This window comes from Aspergillus chevalieri, chromosome 6, assembly GCF_016861735.1.
Source record: "Aspergillus chevalieri M1 DNA, chromosome 6, nearly complete sequence".
NCBI lineage: Eukaryota > Fungi > Ascomycota > Eurotiomycetes > Eurotiales > Aspergillaceae > Aspergillus > Aspergillus chevalieri.
Window position 1 is genome coordinate 1,823,710 of NC_057367.1, and position 21,302 is coordinate 1,845,011.

The window sequence follows — 21,302 nt, forward strand, 5'->3', positions numbered from 1 at the left end:
GCTTAGTGACAGCGCTGGTGAGTCATTTTCGTAGTTTCCATAGTACATATGTCGGTACTGACAGTGGCAGGCTGGCCATGAGCACCGGGCCCAGCACGTTTTGACGTGACAAAAGTGGGCCCGTCTCAGGGAAGTTCCTCCCTGTTCTTACTGCTTATGATTTATAGCTAGTCTACCTCCTCTTTCTCGTCTTCCTTGCCTGCACTGCGGACAGGCCCAGTAAGTGACAAAACTTGTATGCGCCCCCGGTCTTGTCATGCGATATTCACTCATACTGACGATAGCAAGGCTGGCTAAAAACAATCATCCGCACAGCAGGCGGTTCAGCTTCTTCGAAGCACTTGTATGTCTCTTTGTACTGTTCCAGTTCATCGTTGATGCTCATACTTCAAGGCTTCTGTCGATGTCATGACGCCATCGTACCTGTTTGAAATCTTCCTCCTCCTTCATTGTCTGCACCATGGATAGAACCAGTGAGTGACATAGCTTGTGAGTATAATATCCCATCTACCTTATCCTACTAAGACTAACTGATATTAGGCTGACTCAAAAAAAAAAATTGTCCACTCGGGCGCTCCAGCTGAGTGACATCCCAGTAAGGAGTCTCACTGCTGTCGAAAAAAGTGCTTTCTAACCCAACAAGGCTGGTTATGAGCATCCGATCCTCGTTTCGATATCTCATTGACCCATCTCAACATTCTGCTTCCTTGCCTGTACTGCAGACAGGCCCAGTGAGCGACAGAATTTGTGAGGGTCTGTCACATTGACGACTTTACCGATCATTGTGCTAACTGTCAATAATAGGCTGGCTAAAAGCAATGGTCTTCCCGCAAGCAGCCCAGTCAAGCAACGAAGCGAGTATGACCCATCAGCATCAAATGTTTTCCTTGGTAGATTCTAATGTGTTGCATGTCAGATTGGAAGCATCCATCTGCATCTCCAGTCGCATATACCGCCTCTGATAGCGTTCGGCCGTTTCGAATGCGATCTCCCCTCACTGAGCTTTAGTCTGCACCGCGGCAGGCCCAGTAAGTGACAGAACTTGTACGTACCCTTGCAACCTCCAGTCAGCCGCAGATACTAACTGGACTAGGCTGGCTAAAAACAATCGTCCGCACCACAGACCAGCTTCCTTTTAGAACTGCCTGCGTACTTCTCTTACCAAGACTGCCTGGTAATACTTAATCGGTCTAGATCAATCTGAATCAACCTTATATACGCACCTTCAGACTTGTTCTTGAACGACACGAGCACGACCAATTGCAAATGAGCCATCGACACTCCAATGGCGGCATAATTCAACTACCTTGGCAATGAAGCTGAGGTGCTGGGGGGTATTGTTCGAGTAACAGGTATTCTGTATGTAGTTGCGTGTCCTGGCCAAGGTTTTGTCGGAAAGGAGATTCCCTTGGCACTCGTCAAATGGGGGATACGAATTGATTATTCTTTCTCCACCATGTACCATGTCGTAGAAATTCTGCAAACAGTAGAGTATAAATCTTGGCTGATGTATTCTGAGTCTATAATAGAGTACATCCGGATGACTCCGAGATTTGGTTCTCTGCACATGCCGCCAAGACCCAAAACCGGAAATATTAATAGTTAGGGCTGACAAGGAATGACCGACCAATCAGAGCGCGCTACATGCATCGACGCGTTTTTGCCCAGAACAACGCCATCATATGTGGATACAGAGATAGAAAACAGGCAGAATTATTCAATGTCGATCATGGTTGTTCTATTTCCTTCTATTATTCATGGCATTGCATTGCATCGCATTGCAGAAGTCCGGAAGGAATGGCGAGGCTGTGTTTATCATGGTTTCTTTCTGCCTCTTGGTCTTGGCGTGGATGCGTCTTTTTATGGAATTGGGCAAGTACGCATGTGCCTGTTTCTGCATTATCTATAGATTTTAATAGAGTATAATGGATATTTACAAATACATCATAAGTCTGGTTGAGTTCGTGGTTTGTTACGTATGATATCGTATGTACTCCAGTCCGTGCTACGATAAGCAAATATCACCGAGTCTCCGGAATCAGGGGTATTATTGTACTTGCGGGGTATCATATGCTTACATGGATTGCGCCAATTATTCAAGGCTTCAATTTAGATTGCGTATGTATTCAATGGGAAAATGCAAGGCTATGTACAGTCTAGTAATTCTAATAACAAAGAAAGTAGACAAGAAAAGGGGTTAGTCAAGTCGATATCAGAAAGTAAAACAGAACAAGGAAAAATGGCAGGGAATGACTGTATCGAAGGTCACAAAAAGAAACGAAACGAAGAAAATGAAAGAAGCGCCTGCTATGGTATCAAATCAAACCAATGCGAAACAAACGAACACCGTCCCAAACGCCTAGGAATCACTTTTTCTAAACCAAAACCGGTAAAGAAAAACAGAAATTACTCAGAAACATCTTCATCCTTCCCAGGATACATAATATCCTTCTTCAACACAGCGCGCACATGCCCCCCAAACACAAAGATGTACATGCACACAATCCCAATCGTCATCGCAGACCCCACACCAAGCACACCGGGCGAGTTAAACGCATTCCCCAGACTAATCGTAGCCAACGTAAACCCCGTGTTCGGGAAGACCATCGCCCACCAGCTCAGGTGGAACGCAGTGGGTCGTTCACGGATAACTGCGATAACAGCAATGCAGAAGAACCACAGACTAAGCGCCCAGAGGAATGCACCCGCCGCGATGGCGAGAAGTTGCAGTACGCGGCCGTCTAGTGCGAGATCGTCGCCGTCGTTGAGGAGGTCGAATTGTTCTGGAAGGCCTTGCGCCATGCCGATGAGTGCAAGGGCTGTGAAGGCTGGTGGGCCGACGCAGATAAACATTCCGGGGCGGTGTTCGCGGTTGGGGAGGCCGGATTGCATCAGGCGGCCGACGTAGTGCGCGTACATCATGAAGCTGATGGAGAAGCCGAGACCCTGGAATGTGACGCCGGCAGTGATGATGGGGATAGCGGAGCGCGGGGGCTGATTCGCGGCGATGACAGAAGCAATTGTACCGCTTAGCATGACGGGGAAAGCGGGGAGGATCCAAGAAGGCATCATTGTTTGCAGGCCGTAGGAGTGCGAGGTGAAGACGAAGGAGTATTGAATGACTGCGACGAGGAGGGTGCAAGCGCAATAGATCCAGAAGAGGACCTCAAGGGCGCGGGTGAAGGATGCACCTGGTTCGTCACCGAAGTACTTGTCTAGGCCGCAGATGATGGTTGCGATGGAGAGCCAGAAAGTTGGGAAGAAGAGGCCTTCTCTGTCGTGGCGGAGAGAGTCGAGGAGGTTGCCGTGGAGGACGAAGCGTGCGGCCATGAGGGAGCATACGAGGCCGAAGAGGATGAGGTTGAAGATGTAGACTGCCAGACCGATCTCGCGGATGCCGGAGAAGGTGTTCGGTTGGTTAATGATGAGGACTGCTAGACCACCAGTACTCATTGTGAGGGTGTACCAGGCCCAGGTGAAGTGGTGCAGACGGTCAGAAAAGCGGAGGGGAGGGTCTCCTTTGAGCATGATGGATTCGGATTGGGAAGAGGAGGGTGGGGTAAACATTGCGGCGGCTTTGATGTATAGAACGAAGTATAGAATTGAGTATAGAATAGGAAAGATATAGAGATAGAGAATGTATATTGGTTATAATTGAATGGGTATAGAAAAGAAATGAATGAATGATACCGAACAGACCAGAATAGGGCTCGGGATAGGGGCCGATACTTATACAACGGGAAGTTCGGGCAAACATCCATGGATCGTTATCTTGCACCTCCGGAAGCCAAGATACAGAAACGGCCAAGATGCACATCAGGGGGGCGACGCAAGTAGTATGTACTCTGTACTGCCACTGAGAATAAAGCTGCCTGGGTGTGCTGTGTGACTGTATGCAGTACCTGCACTGTGTTACTATCTCGAACCCTTACTGACACAAACTGTCTCCATCTCTATGGTTGTATGTCCATGCCATGTCTCTCCATAGTAAGTCTATACTCTTCATACTAGACCCCGTTTCCTACTTGGTACTCCGTTCTCCGTACGGACCGATAGGGGCGATCGGCACCAAGACGTGGCGACGCAGTGGATATCTTGGCGACTTGGCGGGCGGATCTATTTTGGCTTCCGCCGATCACGAATATACATTCCATTTATGAAAGATGTATAACTTCAATACTTGCACAGGGCTCGGGGATTTTGTGAATATCCTAACTGTATAGGATAGGGCAGGATCACAACATCAACATCTCTCTCTCTCATACACAACATCGGAAACATACACTGTATACCCCTGTTATCTCTTCTGTATATCCCTTTTAAGCTGTATACTATTATGATGCGAGCTACTAATGCCAAGTGCCAAGCCAAGCAAAGTCTATTGGGCGCCTTTTTTCTCCTCCCAATCTTGGAATTAGGAATGCTGCCTCTAAAAGCCACAATCCCACTGCGACAAGACTCTGGGCGAGGATGGAATCCTCGTTATCTCTTGCTACTAGTCATGTCTATCACTAATCTATTTTCTCGTCCCGTTGGCTGTCTGGGCACGAGGGGTCAGGCAGATACATGTCCAGCGTCAATTGCATTGGCGCTGTATACGGCTGTGTATGCTTTGTTCCGTATGGTCTAGGGTATATGCATTACACTCCGTCCTCATCTTACATACCAATGATATCAAATCACCCACCCGCGTGTATTGCAACCAGAAACGACCTCCGAAAGATTTTCTTCACGGCCCGCCGGTGGTTCGTGTGGTCCCCCTTCACTTCGCTTCCCGATTCTTAGCAACCCCGGGGCTTCCGGGTCCTAGACCCTGACCTCTGAGCAAATCACCACGGGCCATCCGGGCACGCCCCTTTCTTACCCTCCCGAAACACCACCGACTCCCACTCGGCAACATTCTGTAACTTCGCTACAGGTACATAACACAAGCTCCCGGGATTGGTCGTATTTTGTCCGCTCCCGAATGTCGGTTTCAGCCGGTGTGTTCGTTGCTATAGGGCGAGAGATTATTATTTCATCCGGAAAAGGTGCGTATCGCTCACGTTCTTGGCAATGTCCGATACTGCAGCAATTGACGAGTGGCCGGGATTCTCTTGCGGACATACCTTGGCGTGGAAGTGACCGTGACATACGAGCGGGGGTTTGTATTGGAATGAATTGGATGCATCCGCCCTCCAACTCTCGTTCAGCGCTGCGACATTGTCCTGTCTATTGGTTTCTGCATCCATCCCACATCACTTCAGCAACCGCCGGGCACGAACGAATGAAATTCATTCCTTTGTGGTCAACGTCTTCTCCCGGATGATCGTTGTTTCCTCTTCGTCCTTTCCATCTCCGGTCGAGACCGGTCCTAACTCTGTCGTTTCAACCCGACACTGCTGCACCTTCGGGCGCCCAGTGCAGGGTCCAGGTGTGGGTGTCAACAAACTTAGTGACAGAAACAGGTGCACGGGGTCCTGTGGGAGTATCAGGTTGGTCACGGTTTCATTTTCCTGCCTTCCAGACTTTCTAAACTGTGATTGTCACTGCATGTCTTTCGGAGACAATACTTGATGCAGATTGATTTGCTCGGCTACTAATGCTGCATATCCAACTCCCGCGCTTCTCGGGATGTGCAAGGTAGCATTCAGCTCCCGGCTCGAATAAATCACTCAGATACCTGCCATCTGCATCTTCGCTCCCACGGTGAATACTACCCCCTCACCAAAAACCAATGACAAAGACATTGAATATACAATGCTGCCATCAATGCTCTAGTCTCCACTGATTAAGCTGCCGAGAGTCTGTTCAGACCGTGAAGATTCTGTCCGTATCACTCGTTTACTACTTCCTCCTTCCGTTCTCGTGGCGAAACGGGCAGTAGTACTCCATACAGGAAAGTACGGTGTAAACACTCATAGCAGATCCTTCTCTCCCACTACCATCACCTTCCATTTCCGTCTTGCAGAACTTGGCTGGCGCTACGAGCGATACCAATTCCCGATGATTATCCGGACCTCCGTCGATCCTGGAAGATTTTTCAGCGTTGCCTGCTTGTTTTGGTCGTGCAGAACTTGGCTACAGGGTATTTTGGTTGTCCAGTACTCTAGGAGTCCTTGTCACACGCAATTGTATTGATACGTCGAGACTGGCAGGCAAAGTGACGAAACGGTTGATTTCGGCAGTTCATGATGGTATGACGGAATGTTTGTGGGAGTGTTAAATGCCGACTATGCATCCAGGAGTGCGCTCTAGGGCCTATACGGCTTCCGCTGGTTGTATTGTGTACGGTGAGTTACCTACTTCAATGGCGTAATATGTAGGATTTGTATTCCCTGGAGCGTAGAGCCCTATTCCAGAACTCACTGTTGACTATTGGGCTATATCTTGTCTAAGCGAAGACATTTTTTTGCGTTTATGAAGAGGAATACAGTTAACTTCTTCTTCTTCTTCTTCTTCTTCTTCTTCTTCTTCAACTTTTCAACCAATGCTATCAAATCAATACATTGTGGCTCGATTCTATCAAGTTCTTTTTGTACGTTTGGTGCTGCTGTCTCCAGTAAGCTGTAACATTCTCATTTTGTACTTGATGTATAATGCTCGAAGGGATCATAGCATCTTTTCAGTTCATTGCTATATTTTCACGAAATGAAGGCTCTTGCCAGACCGATTAGGTAAAAGTGTAACAAATACCTAACTCTACCATATGTAGTGAATCGTGACATACAGATACATATATGTTTAACTGGCCACATATGGCTCTATTAATGTAGGTTGCTTACAATGTTCTTTATTAGCACGATGGTGCTTTCTTCTCTATGTTGCTCGTGGCAGGAGTCGTATATATATATATATATAGAGCATCTTGGGCTTTATGCCCATCAGGTATATATCCCGCATTTACAGTCATGTACCCTTCGCAACAATCAGTATCCAAGTCTAGCTTGTAGCATCCGATAATATACAATGAGTAGAGTGAGCATACATCATACACAACCATCATCCCCCATGCCCTATACATAAACACAACTCAATGAACTAACCGAATCTCCCTAACACCCGGTGTCCACTCCTTTAACCCTTCCCCAACACTATACCAAAACCTCAACCGCACACACTCCCTCCTCATTCCCTCCACATCCCCCTTCTCAACCATCTCCCCAAGCACCTTAACCCCCTCCTCAACCCTCTCCCTATTCTCCCCCTTCATATCCTCAATAACCTTCTGCGCCTCTTCGCCCGAGCCCTCTTCCTCCGCAAGTTCCTCAATTTTCTCCTGAACCTCCATAACAGCCATCAACGTCTCGGGATCGAGCGCTTGTTTATCTGTTGCCGCGGATTCTTCGGCTGTCACGTCGATGCCGTGCTGGATGCGGAGGAGGTACTGTGCGCGTGTGAGCGGGTCGGAGAGTGTGCGATAGGCTTCGTTAAGTAGTGCGGAGAGCGCTTCGGCTTTTTGTTTGGGTGCGCCGGGAGGGAATTTGTCCGGGTGAGTGCGGTTTTGGAGAGAGAGAAATTCGGCACGGAGGGTGCGGAGGGGAATATCGAACTTGGTAGCTGGAGGGGGGCCATTGGGGAGGGTTGAGGGGAAGAGAGTGTAGTAGTTTGTGATGTTGATGTTGGGGATGTCGTCTTCGGTGTTGCTGTTGAGGGTTCGGGGGGTTGTTATGAATGGGCGGAGCGCGGGTTGATATGCGCGGTTTGCGAATGATTGGGGTAGCGGTGACGACCCCGGGCGGAGCCGTTGGAGGGTTGTTCGTAGGGCAGCCATTGTGGTCGGATCGATTGTTGACAGTGCGAGGGAGTTCCTGTCAGGTCAGAGATGGATGTTCGAGGCCATTTTCTGCTTAGTAAGGATGATGTCATTTAGCTAGTTAGCTATACAGGGTATATTTTGGGCATCGAATTTTTCAATTAATTGAGAAAAGGTATACAGGACTATTCAATCCCCCACAGCTTCACCGTCCGGTCATGTCCACAACTAGCAATCCACTGTGCATCGTCGCTGATATCCGTACTGAGAACATTGCCCGCATGTCCGCTCAGAGTCTTCACCAACGACCAGTCATCCGCGCTAAACACATTGACATTCTTGTCGAATCCACTCGTTACAAAGAACGTTCCTGACTTCTTCGGCTGCACTGTTTCTGGTTCCTTCGTCGTCAATGTGGGAGTGTCAACGTCCATTCCGCCCTCAGTCGTTGGCAGATAGCCCGTGGATTCAGCGCCCTTGTACCATCGCAGATCCGACACGATACTCTTGTGTGCTCCGATACCTCCGATATTTTTGACCTGACGCAGATCCCAGCATTTTACCCATCCGTCTGCGGAGCCGGACAGCACCCGGTACCCGTCTACTCCCCAGTCGAGGCCGAAGATGTCTCGAATGTGGCCCTCGAGAATCATCACCGTCCGTCCTGTCCGCAGATCCCAGATACGGCCGATACTGTCGAGACCACCGCTGGCAAGCAGTGATCCGTCGTTGTTGAATGCTACCGTGTATACTTCCCGCGAATGACCCTCTTGTAGTAGTAGTTCCTGTGTCGTCTCCACATCCCATAGTCGCCATGTCGTGTCGTACGAGGCAGATGCGACATATCGCCCCGAGGGATGGAATTCGGTCCGGCATACACGGCCCGAGTGCCCGGACAAAGTCGCCAACGGTTGTTCCTGGTCCAGTGACCACAGTGCCACGTTTCCTTCACCTCCGCCAGAGACCATGTTGACCGATGATTCAGACACATTGGACGTAGGCAGTGTCGCACCCGGAAACCATGCCAAACCACCAACCCGATCCGTGTGTCCTTTCCGATTCCCTTTCTCCTCGAGGTTGGGCACGCTCATTAGGCGGATTGCACCAGACCAATTCCCTGTAGCAATTGTCTGTCCATCCGGCGCAAATCGACATATACTGACCGGCCGGTCACCTGCAATCTGCGACCCGTACAAGTCGAACCCCTGGATCTTCTCCTTGATTGCCTTGCGATGCTTAATATGCGTTCGCAGCGGTATAGTCGACTCCTCTCGTTGTCGTGCAACGCGCGCCTTCGCCCGCGGCAGCGAGAACTTTGCCATATCCTTCCGTGCCTCAAGCAACGCATCCCCTCCATCCGTATAAAACTCCTCTTGCTGGTCCCCTTCCTCTTCTTCCTCGTCCTCCGCCTCCGCCATTGTGATGTCCATACCCGCCTCGACGGCCGCGGCCTGCTGCTGATCCGACAAATCCGTCAACAGCTCACGCAATCGGTCTCTTCGATCAACGGGGCGTTCTCCAAACAGTGTGATCGGCTCGCCTAGCTCTCGTAACCGTATACGCACCCGGTTGTCGTCTGTCGGGACGGCCATGGCGGCTGCTCTGCGTTTTCGTTCGAATTGGGACAGGATCGCGGAGGCTCGTTCGGCGGGAATGCCCGCTGCTGATGGAGGGAGTTCATAATCGCGGTCAACGGCTGTTGCAGTTGTTAGTAAGAGCGCGTGTTGGGATTATTTGGTACTTACGGAGGTCGGCCAGGTTGATGCCGTCGTCCTATGTGTTTGTTAGTACGCGCTCTGACTGATATATAGATGGCGAGAACAGAGAGAATCTTGAATGAATAAGGGAAACTTACCTCTGCCTCCTCGACGTAGGCCTGTCTCGCGGGGTGCATCATCTTGTCGCGGGTTTGGGCAGGCTCCAACAGTCAGAGAATATTTTCTTTATTCTTGCAGTGTTGTTTCCAGCAGTTGTATAGCTCGTTCGACCTGCTTAATGGCTGCTGGACCCCTTTCAAAGGGCAGGGAATAGTGGTGTAGGTAAGGCGTTGTTGTCTGTCCATGATAACTGCAGAGGTAAACTTAATCACCGCCTGAGGCATCAATCACGTGGCTTAGTGCCATTGATTTCAGCGTCTACGACATTTACGAGGTGATTATATCAAGGACGAAAACTGTGTATAGAGATCCTATTACTACTATTCATTCAGTACTGTTCTCTCTACTTGTACAGTAAGCTACTTCTATCGTAAGTGCTCAAAAACTTTGCCAAGGCGGTCAACGCGATAAACTCGACAATCCTTATCGACTAGCAGTTGGGCTTTCGCACACTCCCTCCCAACACATTCGTCCATTCGCTCTCCTCTCTCGAAACCCTAACAAATCCAACCTCATGCCCTGGTTGGTGATTCCGCGTCTGTCCATCTTCTCAATGCCCCTGCAGTCCTCCACCGCCGCCGTCGCCCTTCGAGCCCTCCTATCGTTATCGGTATCGGTGTTGGTACAGGACAAGGGTCAGACATAAAAAAAGAAACGGACACGGGACGGACAAATAGTGATGATCCTGAATTCGCCAAGTCTCGCTAGAGCGTGCTGCAGTGCTTCTTGCAGTAGCCTACGCGCCGGCGCCAGAGAGAGATTAATATCTGCAGTATCGACATCGACATCGGTCCCGGCCCGGCGATTACGATTCTTCCATTCGACGCATCTGCGCGCTTCAAATCCGGCTTCTCCCTCGCGAATTAATTACAATGTTGCGGTCTCGTCGTCCGGGAAAGGTCATCGTTTTCATCCCATTCGAAATGCATACAATTTCGACCCCGCTGTGCAGGATAGTCTGGGCTTGACAACTGAGAAGAGCCCCTATCAGAGACGGAAAAGACGTCCGGATAGCGGCGCAGACGCCTTCTTCGTCAGCAAGATCGGCCAAGCCCAACAAGCCGAGAAAAACACAAATGGCGCATTGGCTTTCGCCGTGGCAGACGGCGTAGGCGGCTGGGAAGAACACCGCGTCGACCCAGGCGACTTCTCCCACGGCCTATGCGGGTACATGGCCGAATCAGCACTCTCATGGACCTCCCCAGCAGAGAAGCTGCGCCCCAGACAGATCTTGGAAATGGGCTATGACCGGGTCATCGACGACAAAACCATCCCCGCCGGCGCCAGCACCGCCCACGTCGGGGTAGCCCTCCCCGACGGCCGCATCGAGCTAGCCAACCTAGGCGACTCAGGCTCAGTCCTCCTTCGCCGCGCCGCGGTCCACCACTACACACCCTCCCAAACCCATGGCTTCAACACACCCTACCAACTCAGCGTTATCCCGCAGCGCATGCGTGCCCAGGCAGCCATCTTCGGCGGCGCATATCTTCAAGATACCCCGCGCGACGCAGCAATCACAAACCTGCACATGCAACATGGCGACGTCCTCATGCTCGCCACAGATGGCGTCTTCGATAACCTCAACAACCAAGACATCCTAAAAATCATCAACCGCCAGATGATCCTCGCAGGCGCATGGACGGGCTCCGCTCCGGACTACAGCATCAAGGTCTCCGACGACCTCGAGCAGCTTACGAAACGGGGCGGATTAACGCACCTCCTCCCAGCTGGCGCAGAGGGCGAGGACGAGCGCCCTGCGATGGAACCGTATACGCTGTCTTCATTCCTGGCTGCTAGTATCGCGGGGAATGCGAAGGTCGCTAGTGTTGACCGGAGGCGGGATGGGCCGTTTGCGAAGGAGTACCAGCGGTATTATCCGTATGATCATTATCGCGGCGGCAAGGTCGATGATATTTGTGTTTTGGTTGTTGTTGCTGTTGAGGAGGGGCGGCAGCAGCAGCAGCATGCTGATTCCTAGAGTGCTTCTGGGAAGGAATTCCTGGCGCTCGGATATTTAAACCCGTTTCTTTTGTTCTCATCTGCATCCTTATATACGCATGGGCGTATTCATACATACATACATGGCAGGAACATATTGGACCCACTGGCACTCTATATATCAACACTACCTCTTGTGGCGGTCATTGGATTCATTCTCACCGGACATTGGGAATTGGCATTGGTATACAGCACATTAACATTCTTGGTAATAGATAGAGCATTATTATAGACCATATTGATAGACAGTTTTATGCATCATCTTGACTTGGCTATGCCTTGTTCTCTACTAAAAAGGATCTAACCTTTTGATTCAACCCAAAGGAATTAAATAACCACAAGAAAAAAAGCATAGAATGGTGTTCAAACTACCCAGACTCAACGCATCACAAGCTATTGAAAAAAATACCATCACTAGCTAAATAAAAGAAAATCCCGGAGCATCACAATTAGCATAGCCATATCACTAAACAGTAAAGCGACATGCTTATGCCGCCTCAGCAGCCTTCTCTTCAGCCTTCTTTTCTTCGGTCTTTTCACCCTGCTTTTCTGGCTGCTCCTCTGCTAGCTTGTCTGTTGAGGCGGGCTGGTCTTTTGCTTCAGCCCCTGGTGCCTTTTCAGTCTCAGCCTTCTCTTCAGCCTTTTCCTCGGGTTTGTCCTCAGTCTTCTTCTCTTCGGGCTTTTCCTCGGTTTTCTCTTCCGCCTTTTCAGCCTTCTCTTCCCCCTTTACTTCGCCCTCCTTAGGGGCTTCAGCCTCTTTAGGCTTTTCTTCCGAGTCCTTGGGCTTCTCCGCAGCATCAACATCAGGCATAGGCTCATCCACGTGCTCGTTGGACTCTTCGTTGAGCTTCTTCTCTTCTTCCTTAGTAGGCGTGTCAACGCTGTCTTCCTTGGTATGGCCGTTGGCCTTGGCCTTGTCTTCCTTGTCGCCGGGGGTAGGCACCTCCTCAAGGTCATGTCTCCACTTGGACAGCAGCGTCATCGCACGTTGCCGGATCTGGAGTTCTTCATCCCTAGGGAGGGAGTTGAGCTTGACAATCATCTTCAGAACCTTGTTGATTTTGGTGACGCGGATAATGGCAACCTCCAGATCGCCGTAACTCTCCAGCTTGGAAATGTAGTTCGACATGGCCGTCATTTCCTCCGCGTTGGGCGGTGAGTCGCGAGAGATGAAGCCCTTTTGAAGCTTGTGGCGGATGTACAGAACTGCCAAGATTAGCTGTTGTCTAATCCACTCGAAACAAAATATTTGCATACCCTCTTTTTCTCTCTTGTTCTTGAGTTCTTGCGGGTCAATTGGCTTCTCGGGCTCCTTGGCCTCAGCACCCGTCTCCTCCGCATCCTCGTCACTGCCCGCCGCCTTCCTGCCCTTCTTGGCAGATTGTTTGGACTTGCTGGCGCCAGTCGCCTTCTTTCCGGTACCCTCAGTAGGCGTCTTGGGTGTTGTCAGCTTCAACTTGGTGGTGGTTTTGGGCGTCTTTGCAGGCTGTTTGAGAACACATGTAAGCTTGCGGAACTAGCCTAAAATGCCAAGTAAACTTACCTTCTCTTCCTCGTCTCCAGCATCCTTCTTGCGCTTCTTCGAGCTCTTGGGTTTCTTCGTATCATCTGCATCCTCCATCTCGATATCTTCAGCGCCATCATCAACAATGTCCATGCTCTTTCGCTTGTTCTTCTTCGCTTGCTTTTCAGCCTTTGCAGCGGCCCGGGCCTCCTGCTCCTCAATCTCCTGCTGCAGCGCAGCGTCATGATCCGCTAGAATGGTCTTGAAGTGTTCTAGGCCGTGGCCCTCTGCAGCCACGTGGTAAGCGGACAGGAGCTGCTTGGACTTGCCCTTTTCGCTGACGTTCTTGCATGTCTCGGGATCAGTGGGGGTGAGGGCTGTGTTCTGAATCCAAGCACTATTCATTCGTTAGCTTTTATCCCTAGGAACAATCATAAATCAACGTACAATTCGTTGGTCTGGAAGAACATCACGGGGTAGGTCCTTTCATGAGCGCGCTTGCCACCCTCGGCGTATTCATCACGGATAGTTCCATCAGCCCGATAGGCGCTCACTGGACGCGACTCTTGCAGACTCTGGGGGAGTATATCCTCATCACAGACGATGGATGGCCATGGAGGGAAACTCCGAAGACGCGCCAAATAGTACTCGCCAGGCTTCGCTTGCACCTGGTTGGCGATCGACTTCCTTCTGTTCGGCTTGGACTTGTGTTCCGGGATACCGCCAGACTTGCGCTTCGCACTCTTCTTGGTCGACGCAGGCGTTCCGTTGGCTTCAGGTTGAGGAGCAGCTTCAGTTTTAGCAGCAGTAGCGGCGGCCTCTTGCGATTCCTTCGCGTCGGTAGCCTCTGCAGACGCGCTGGGTTGTTCAGCTGAGGTCTCAGCAGGCCCCTTCTTCTCCTCAGCGGGTTCCTCCTTCCCCTCTGAGGGCTTCACATCGTTCTCTGCTAATGACGAAACAAACCGAGTTAGCGACGTTAAGTACGAAGGGGATGGATGACGGTAAGGTGGAGTAGGAATGGTGAAACCAGGGCCACAAAAATAGAACGAAAAAGATGATCCATCAAGGGATAATTACCAGATGGCTTTTCCTTCTCGGGCTCAGCAGCCTTCTCCGCCTCTTTCTCCTGAGGCGCTTCAGCAGCTGGTTGCTCAGTAGGCTTGGTCTCAGTGTCGGGCGCGCGCTGCTCAGCGACCTGCTCTCCAGCAGGGGCGGAGGCGGTGGGAGTGTCCTCAGCCATGATGCGCAACGGGACTGGCGATGCAAGAGATGGAAAGAAGACGAGACGTCAATTGGGTGGGTGAAGGTTGGAGAGTTGGAAGGAGACGGAAGTCCGTGGGAGAGAAGAGGAAGAGGAAAGGTAAGTGGTGGAGACGGGCGCGACGACGGGAGGGCGGCGACCAACGCGTGCACTGTCGTTTTTCTGGGGGGACGCAGAACCGCAAATGACGCAACTCCCCGAGATGCCAAAGTTCACGGCAAAATTCAAAAAAAAAAAAAAAAGACGACGGCAATCCTGTCGCTGATAATCCTTCTCGACGCGTCGCTCGTATTCTTTTTCGATCCGATGGACAGGTCAAGTACCCCTGTGCAGCAGTCCTCTCACTTGGTGGCGCGATAAGCCCGTAAACACGATGGTGCAACGTAGAGACACAGAGAACGAGCACAAGAGACAGTCATCCAAGTTTCGATCGATAGAAGACAGGTATTGACCAAAGAAGAATCGTCAAGTCGCGAGAAATCGAATCCTGGTCAGAGAAGCTCGTAGAAACGCGCGATGGGCGATTCGAAAATGACGCGCCAATGACCACCCGAACGCGAAGACAACAAGCGCAAGGTCGCTGTTGCTATCGAAAGGTCACCGTTCTGATAGATCTCAATGAGTTGACACTGCTAGAGTAGGGTCCATAGAGAAGACGTAACGCAGCTAGAGACTCTTCCTTGGCTCGCAGCAATATGGCGGTCGAGCAGTAGATGCAAATGTAGCAATCTGAGGAGATAATGATACCCCGAGATAATCCAATCAATCTGTATGGTCTTGTTTAGAGAAATTCCATCTAACAAGCAGAAGGAGACTGACAGACACTAGATAGAGGAGACCGGACAAGCCCTCTATTATACTCCGACGCCTGTTGAGAGCGTCTGGAGACTAAGACACGGAAGATAGGATCAAGTATTCCCGTATGTCGCTTCTGGCTAATGATACAATATCAATACAATATTTGATGGTAAATGGAAGGATGGAAAAAGAGTGGATGGTTTGGTTTAGGGGATCGTTAAGAGGGGGGAAGCTGGGCAGAGTGGGAGAAACGAACTCCGACCAGAACACGACAGCCCATACAACATCACGCTATCCAGACAATCACCGCTCAAAGCCATGAAAATCATTGACTACTGAAATATAAGGGCATTCCTCCCTACGTGGATCATTGCTTTTCAATCCTCCAAACTGCTGGCAAGAGGAGTACAACAAGCGCTTAACAACTCTATAAAAAGTCTACATATACCTGGAAGTAAGTGCCCCCATGGCTGAGCTGGCTTCAACTCGTTCGATTTTTTGCCAGGGCCAAATGTATTGATATTGTCCAAGAAGTCGGGGTATGAACAGAAGTCTATGTACACATAGAATGCTTCTAATCAACATTAAAAATAGGATATGGATATCTGAAATGTAGTGTCCCCTTGCACAGGAGAATGATACTGCATGCAAATGCAAACCCAACCGGATCGGTCAAAGAATATACAAAAGGCGATCGAAATCCAAAATAAAAGGGAAAAGAAGAAGAAAGGGTTAAGAAGTCCAGAGGCAGAGAAGCCAGAAGGTGAGGAGGCATAGAAGAAAGTCGCTCATGACGGAAGAGTAGCATCGGGCGTGTTATCGTCCCAGTCCTCTGCATCCTTGAGAGAGCCGACAACGGAAGGTTCCGGCTTGTGTATCCGGACCAGCCAAAGAAAGTAGTCTTCCAGAGGAAGCAAGTTGAGTAAGATCCCATTGAATGACCACCCCAATGCGCATATCATCGCTCCCGCTACGGCATCCAGGATGAAGTGGTTGGCAGTCGCGACAATGGCGACTAAGATCAGAAACGGATATGCGAAGCCCACGAGGCAACATACTAAGCGACTCCACGAGACTCGGAAGATTCGTGCGCACGAGCTTGAACCAGCAAGGGCCCGGCGATGCCGGTGTGGAAGCGGAATAGTCATGATCGTGAGTCCTATCATGAGGGAATATCCAAAGTGCAATGATGGCATGGCGGCTGGAACAAACTGTCAGTTTCGTTGGATTAGAACTAGGAGTAACCAGTACATACCGTATTGGTTGCAGAACCGATTTTCAGTCCAGACACTGCCAGCCCCATTCGCTCCATGTACAGTATCAACAAAGCCATAGCTGCGCCCGAGTTCTCCATCGGGACCTTCAACGCTTTGATCACTCAGCAGACGAGGGGGCATGCACGGCCAGAAGGTGAACACCACAAAGGCAAAAAGGTTGCAAACTGCCAACGTTCGTCTCCTCGCCTGGTAGAGACGTGGGCCTGCTGAAGATTCAGATGCCTCGTCCCATGGCTTCCCTTCTTGTGGTTCATCGATGCGATTGCGTGCCGTAGTGTAATAGTATAGGAAGACGAGGAAGGCGATAGTACCGGGGATATGGATGAATGAATACGTCCAATTGATCCAAGTCAACAAGGCAGGATGCCGGAGGAAGAATCCCTGAATTGATGTCTCCCTGAAGATGCCAATCTTCTCCTCGATCTTGATCAATTGCAACGCATGCTTCCTTGCGACGTCAACGGTATCATTTTTAAGGGTCAGTGCGGTAAATGCTCGAGCTAGTTGGTATGTCTGGTTCAATGGGTGTCATTAGCTTTGTTCCGACGGCAACAGGGACAGGGGAAAACCATACCCAGTATACCAAAGCCCAGTACCAAACTTCAACCAAGAACGGAAACTTTTGAAGGACGCGACTAAGCAGACGATCCTGGAAAACGACGGTATTCGGGGTGGTGATATTGAAAGTAGCCGTGAAGAAACGAATCTGACGTTTGCGCCATCGGTCTTCCGGTGGATGCAGTAAAGAAGGGGACCAAGCGGTTGGTGAACCCAGCAGACTGTCTTGATCCGAGTCTGCGTAACCAGCCTGGCCCGATTCTAAAGAGTCAGGGGAGGACGACCGAGAGGAGGTGTTGTCTTTTTGCCAGCGCGTTGTTCTGCGTGTGCGAAAGCGTTTGGATCGATTGATCCAGGTTCCTCCAAATAGGAGGACGATGACCACCAGCGGCTCCAAGACGGCGCCTACTCCCATAGTGGTGGATATGCGGGTGGAAGATACTGTTTATTTCAAGCGGAACATAAAGTAAATAGAGGAGAAGAGCTAAGAGAGCAAACGAACAAAAAGCGATCAAAACCGGGAAACAACGATTATGTTGAACGAAGATAGCGCGAAAGGAAGTAAGAGAGTAAGAAAGGGGATGACTTGTTTGCCCGGGTTGGAACAATGTCAGACATTATTCATTTTTTTTTTTCAATTATACTTATGCCTGATATAAGAGCTGAAAGGATAGCCCAGTAGCGCCCAGCCAGTAAGCATTGCGCCGGAGAAGGAGCTATTGGTCTTGACGGGAAGGTGCGCCGTGTGGGTATGAGTGTGAGCAAGCATTTTGTTTTCTTACTGCATAATACACTACCCAACAAGCGACAAATACATCTCAACCGGGAAGGCTCTCACGTGTGTCTTATTTTCGGAGCAATAATCGTCCCGTATACTCCGTAGACCCTCGGAGGCTGACATGGCCGATCACGATCTTCCCGCATCCATCTCTGCCCTATGGCTTATGCTCTTGTGCTGCTCATAATTCCGCACAATCGTCGGCATTCGGTGTCTCTATTTCCCGATGTATCTCGGGACCGGAGATCCCATTCCGTTGTCCGTGTCCACGGAGCAATATTCTATCCGGACTCTAACCAATATATCTGTCAGAAGCAAATTTTTTTTTTGATGATCAGAATATATGGCAGTGAGACATCCTCGGCTTCTTCTTGTGTGCTTCGTATAGAGTACCGCAAGTGGCTGTATCTGGGTCGGTCTACAGATGATGTCCCATGGTAACATAACATAACTGCCATTCTCTAATATGTCCAACTATGTCCTGACATGCTGTGTATCCCTCTATGGAGCTCACAGGACCTTTATACCTCCGATAATCGCATGTCAGATGCTTCCGGACCGGACAGTATGCTTGATCTACAATCACCCGATGGCGGACCCTCGGGACCCCATATATCGAACTGTTCTCACTTGCACTCTTTAACATGGAACATAGACACGTTCATAGAACAGGAAAAATCTTTATCAAGGCCTGCATCTATACTGAATGGATTATAAGAGCGTAGACTGCATATACAGAGACAGAATGACAAGTGACGTCATCCGCACGGCGTTGACTTCATCCTGCGAAACCACCTTTCTGAGTAGCTGAGTATACTTACTTTGAACGGTATGGAAGATGAGCTATCTTTGACGTCAATCTGGTATTCACGCCATGATGGGTGGTAGTCTACCGAACTTCCTTAAAGGTGCTGGAGCTTTTCCATCTTGATATATAGCAGGAGGTTCCTTCTTCAGCTTTTCATCCAGATTCATTTCACGAAAAGGCACATCACAATGTTATCCACACCCCGGCTTGCTACTTCCAAGAATCTCTTGGGCCTGGCCTCGCGCCAGCTTTTCAAGGCTGCCTCGGTTGCACCAGCCAGAGGTTTCTCTACTACGCCCTCTTCAGAAATGCAAAAGGATGTTACCCTGTTACAGGACAAGGCCAATGGCTTTGGCTTTGCCCGCTCGAACCCTCGTCCCGCTAAACCGAGAAGCACTGGTGTTACGGAAATCAGAGGACCATACTACTCGGTATGTCGGGCAACATATCTAGTTGTCCAACGTTGAGCTAACAGATATCTTTCTATAGGTGATGGGCAAGCGTTATCTGGCCGATGTTCTAGAGACGATGGGTACACACGTTGATGGTCTGAAGTTTGCAGGAGGTCAGTGAATCCATAATCAATGGTCAAGCGCTGGATGGAGACTGACAGACATAGGCTCTTTCTCGCTCTTCCAGGAGAAGCCATTGCGGGAATTGATTGACCTGGCTCACCAGTATGGTGTTTACGTCTCAACCGTATGTGCAAGAACTTACACCCTCAAATGAACATCTGCTGACCTTATACAGGGTGGATGGGCCGAGCACCTCCTCACACACCCAGATGCCAACTCGGTCTTTGACAAGTACCTTACCAAGTGCAAGGACTTGGGGTAAGTCTACCCATCTTCCCTGAATCCGAATGCCATCTAACATCACTAGCTTTGACGTGATTGAACTCTCATCCGGCTTCCTTTCCTTCCCCGACGACGACTGGCTCCGCCTCGTTGACAAGGTCCACTCATACAAACTCAAAGCGAAACCCGAACTAGGCATCCAATTCGGTGCCGGCGGTGACACCCCAGCCTCCGGCCTGGAAGCTATCGGCACCTCTGACCCCGGCAAGCTCGTAAACCTCGGCCACAAGTTCCTCAATGCAGGCGTTGAGCGCTTAATGATCGAGTCCGAGGGTATCACCGAGAACGTGGACTCCTGGCGCACCGACGTCGTCTCCCGCATCATGAAGGAACTCCCTCAAGAGCGCGTTATGTTCGAGGCTGCTGACCCTAAAGTATACAACTGGTACATTCGGGAGTTTGGTATTGACGTCAACCTCTTCGTGGACCATAGCCAGATTGTGCAGCTTTCTTGCCTACGTCATGGTATCTGGGGTACTGCTGATACTTGGGGCAAAATTGTTTCGTTCCGGCCGGAGTAATGAAGGAGGATCTAACATATATCCTCTATGATTGATGTTTATAGCGATATAAATGAAGTTATTATTTCCACTCAATATTCAGGTCACGATTTTACCCGCTGTAGACTACATTCACCAACATCAGAGACCCAGGATGACCAATGACGCCTAGTAGTATTCACCGTTTAACAATCCTCCGTCCTATTTTTTCTATTCCTCATTTCCATCTTCCATCTCTTCAAACTCATTCTCTATTGTTGGACTTTGTCCTACATAGCATCGATATAGCATATGGCAACGAAAAACAAGTCCAATTTAGTTGGTATTCTCGTGAACATCGCCCTTTTCAAAAATGAATACTGATTATAGCTCCAAAAGATCTCGCACGATGGGCTTGGAGACCAGTCAGAAAACTATTGGACCCAACGCGCATAGGCTCATCCTAAGCCATTCGATGCTCTTGTGCTTTGGCTTTTAGCTTCCCCATGGAGTAGGGATTGGTAAGCAAACCCAGTGAGAGAAAACCCGAAAACCTGGGGGAATGCAGAAAGTGAAAACGTTTGATTGGCTTATAATCATGAGCGTTAAGTCGATGTATTGAAGCTGAGTGACCATGACATGGCTGTTGAACTGATATGCAGAGCGGCTTCCGAGTGCTCGACCAAAAACGGGAGGGACTTAGGCCCTCCCTAACGCGCCTCTTACGCTGATAAACTGATAACACTGAATCACGTCATTAATTCGATTAAATCAGTCCGTAAGAGCCACGGGAAATCGCAAACAATACCTCGAAGAGGTAGTGGCAAGAAGTGGACTGGAAGGAACGCGAAAGCAAGATTATTCGAAAGGCGACAGAGTAAACTGGTCATCCATTCATATTAGTTCGCACCGACAATTCATCGATGAATATGACCACAGCCCTAGAGATGTATGAAGGCGATACAAATGTGGCCGCACAAACGGGCTGCGTTTGGAGGCTTGAAACAAGACTTGGAGGTGCTAGAAAAGGTAGTCGAGTGGCTTTTCTGAGAGAAAGAACAACACATACTTCATCCCAATCGAAAAGGTTCTGAAAAAAATCAATTCCTGGGTTATGTTGTTGTGTGCGCATCGCTAAGTAGCAAGATATCTGAATGGAGAGTGCTAATTATTGATGAATTGAGAGCAAAAGAATGAAAGTTTTGCGGTAACCGGCGACTCCAGATGGCCTATTTTGTCCTGGAGAAAAGTTAGACAAGGTTTATTCTGATCAAAGCGTTAGAATTTAAAGCAATTGCTACGGACAGATGGCTTATGATGGTCAGAATTCTCTACATACGTTGATATCTAATAAGACTTGAGAATCATCTTC

At 49.7% G+C, this 21,302-nt stretch overlaps 7 protein-coding genes across 7 annotated transcripts; 2 read left to right on the plus strand and 5 right to left on the minus strand.

Annotated features, from left to right (window-relative positions):
* Positions 1–2,406: 2,406 nt before the first annotated feature.
* Positions 2,407–3,567, minus strand: ACHE_60652A (tellurite-resistance/dicarboxylate transporter family protein; the record flags this gene model as incomplete). The annotated part of the gene is made up of 1 exon (XM_043281849.1): positions 2,407–3,567. The coding sequence occupies one exon, from the start codon at positions 3,565–3,567 to the stop codon at positions 2,407–2,409; it is 1,161 nt and encodes a 386-aa protein (XP_043139288.1).
* Positions 3,568–7,012: 3,445 nt separating this feature from the next.
* Positions 7,013–7,753, minus strand: ACHE_60653A (J-type chaperone JAC1; the record flags this gene model as incomplete). The annotated part of the gene is made up of 1 exon (XM_043281850.1): positions 7,013–7,753. One exon carries the CDS (start codon positions 7,751–7,753, stop codon positions 7,013–7,015), a length of 741 nt encoding a protein of 246 aa, XP_043139289.1.
* Positions 7,754–7,920: 167 nt separating this feature from the next.
* Positions 7,921–9,632, minus strand: ACHE_60654A (putative pre-mRNA splicing factor; the record flags this gene model as incomplete). The annotated part of the gene is made up of 3 exons (XM_043281851.1): positions 7,921–9,431; positions 9,481–9,508; positions 9,591–9,632. 3 exons carry the CDS (start codon positions 9,630–9,632, stop codon positions 7,921–7,923), a joined length of 1,581 nt encoding a protein of 526 aa, XP_043139290.1.
* A 659-nt stretch (positions 9,633–10,291) lies between these two features.
* ppmA (type 2C protein phosphatase PTC7) lies at positions 10,292–11,590 on the plus strand (the record flags this gene model as incomplete). The annotated part of the gene is made up of 1 exon (XM_043281854.1): positions 10,292–11,590. The coding sequence occupies one exon, from the start codon at positions 10,292–10,294 to the stop codon at positions 11,588–11,590; it is 1,299 nt and encodes a 432-aa protein (XP_043139291.1).
* A 507-nt stretch (positions 11,591–12,097) lies between these two features.
* On the minus strand, positions 12,098–14,354 carry ACHE_60656A (PWWP domain protein; the record flags this gene model as incomplete). Its single annotated transcript, XM_043281855.1, has 5 exons — positions 12,098–12,816; positions 12,868–13,096; positions 13,154–13,511; positions 13,562–14,060; positions 14,192–14,354. The coding sequence occupies 5 exons, from the start codon at positions 14,352–14,354 to the stop codon at positions 12,098–12,100; spliced, it is 1,968 nt and encodes a 655-aa protein (XP_043139292.1).
* Positions 14,355–15,961: 1,607 nt separating this feature from the next.
* Positions 15,962–17,423, minus strand: ACHE_60657A (phosphatase PAP2 family protein; the record flags this gene model as incomplete). The annotated part of the gene is made up of 3 exons (XM_043281856.1): positions 15,962–16,374; positions 16,429–16,963; positions 17,025–17,423. 3 exons carry the CDS (start codon positions 17,421–17,423, stop codon positions 15,962–15,964), a joined length of 1,347 nt encoding a protein of 448 aa, XP_043139293.1.
* A 1,359-nt stretch (positions 17,424–18,782) lies between these two features.
* ACHE_60658S (phosphosulfolactate synthase) lies at positions 18,783–19,972 on the plus strand (the record flags this gene model as incomplete). The annotated part of the gene is made up of 5 exons (XM_043281857.1): positions 18,783–19,025; positions 19,084–19,159; positions 19,214–19,293; positions 19,345–19,427; positions 19,477–19,972. 5 exons carry the CDS (start codon positions 18,783–18,785, stop codon positions 19,970–19,972), a joined length of 978 nt encoding a protein of 325 aa, XP_043139294.1.
* Positions 19,973–21,302: the final 1,330 nt, after the last annotated feature.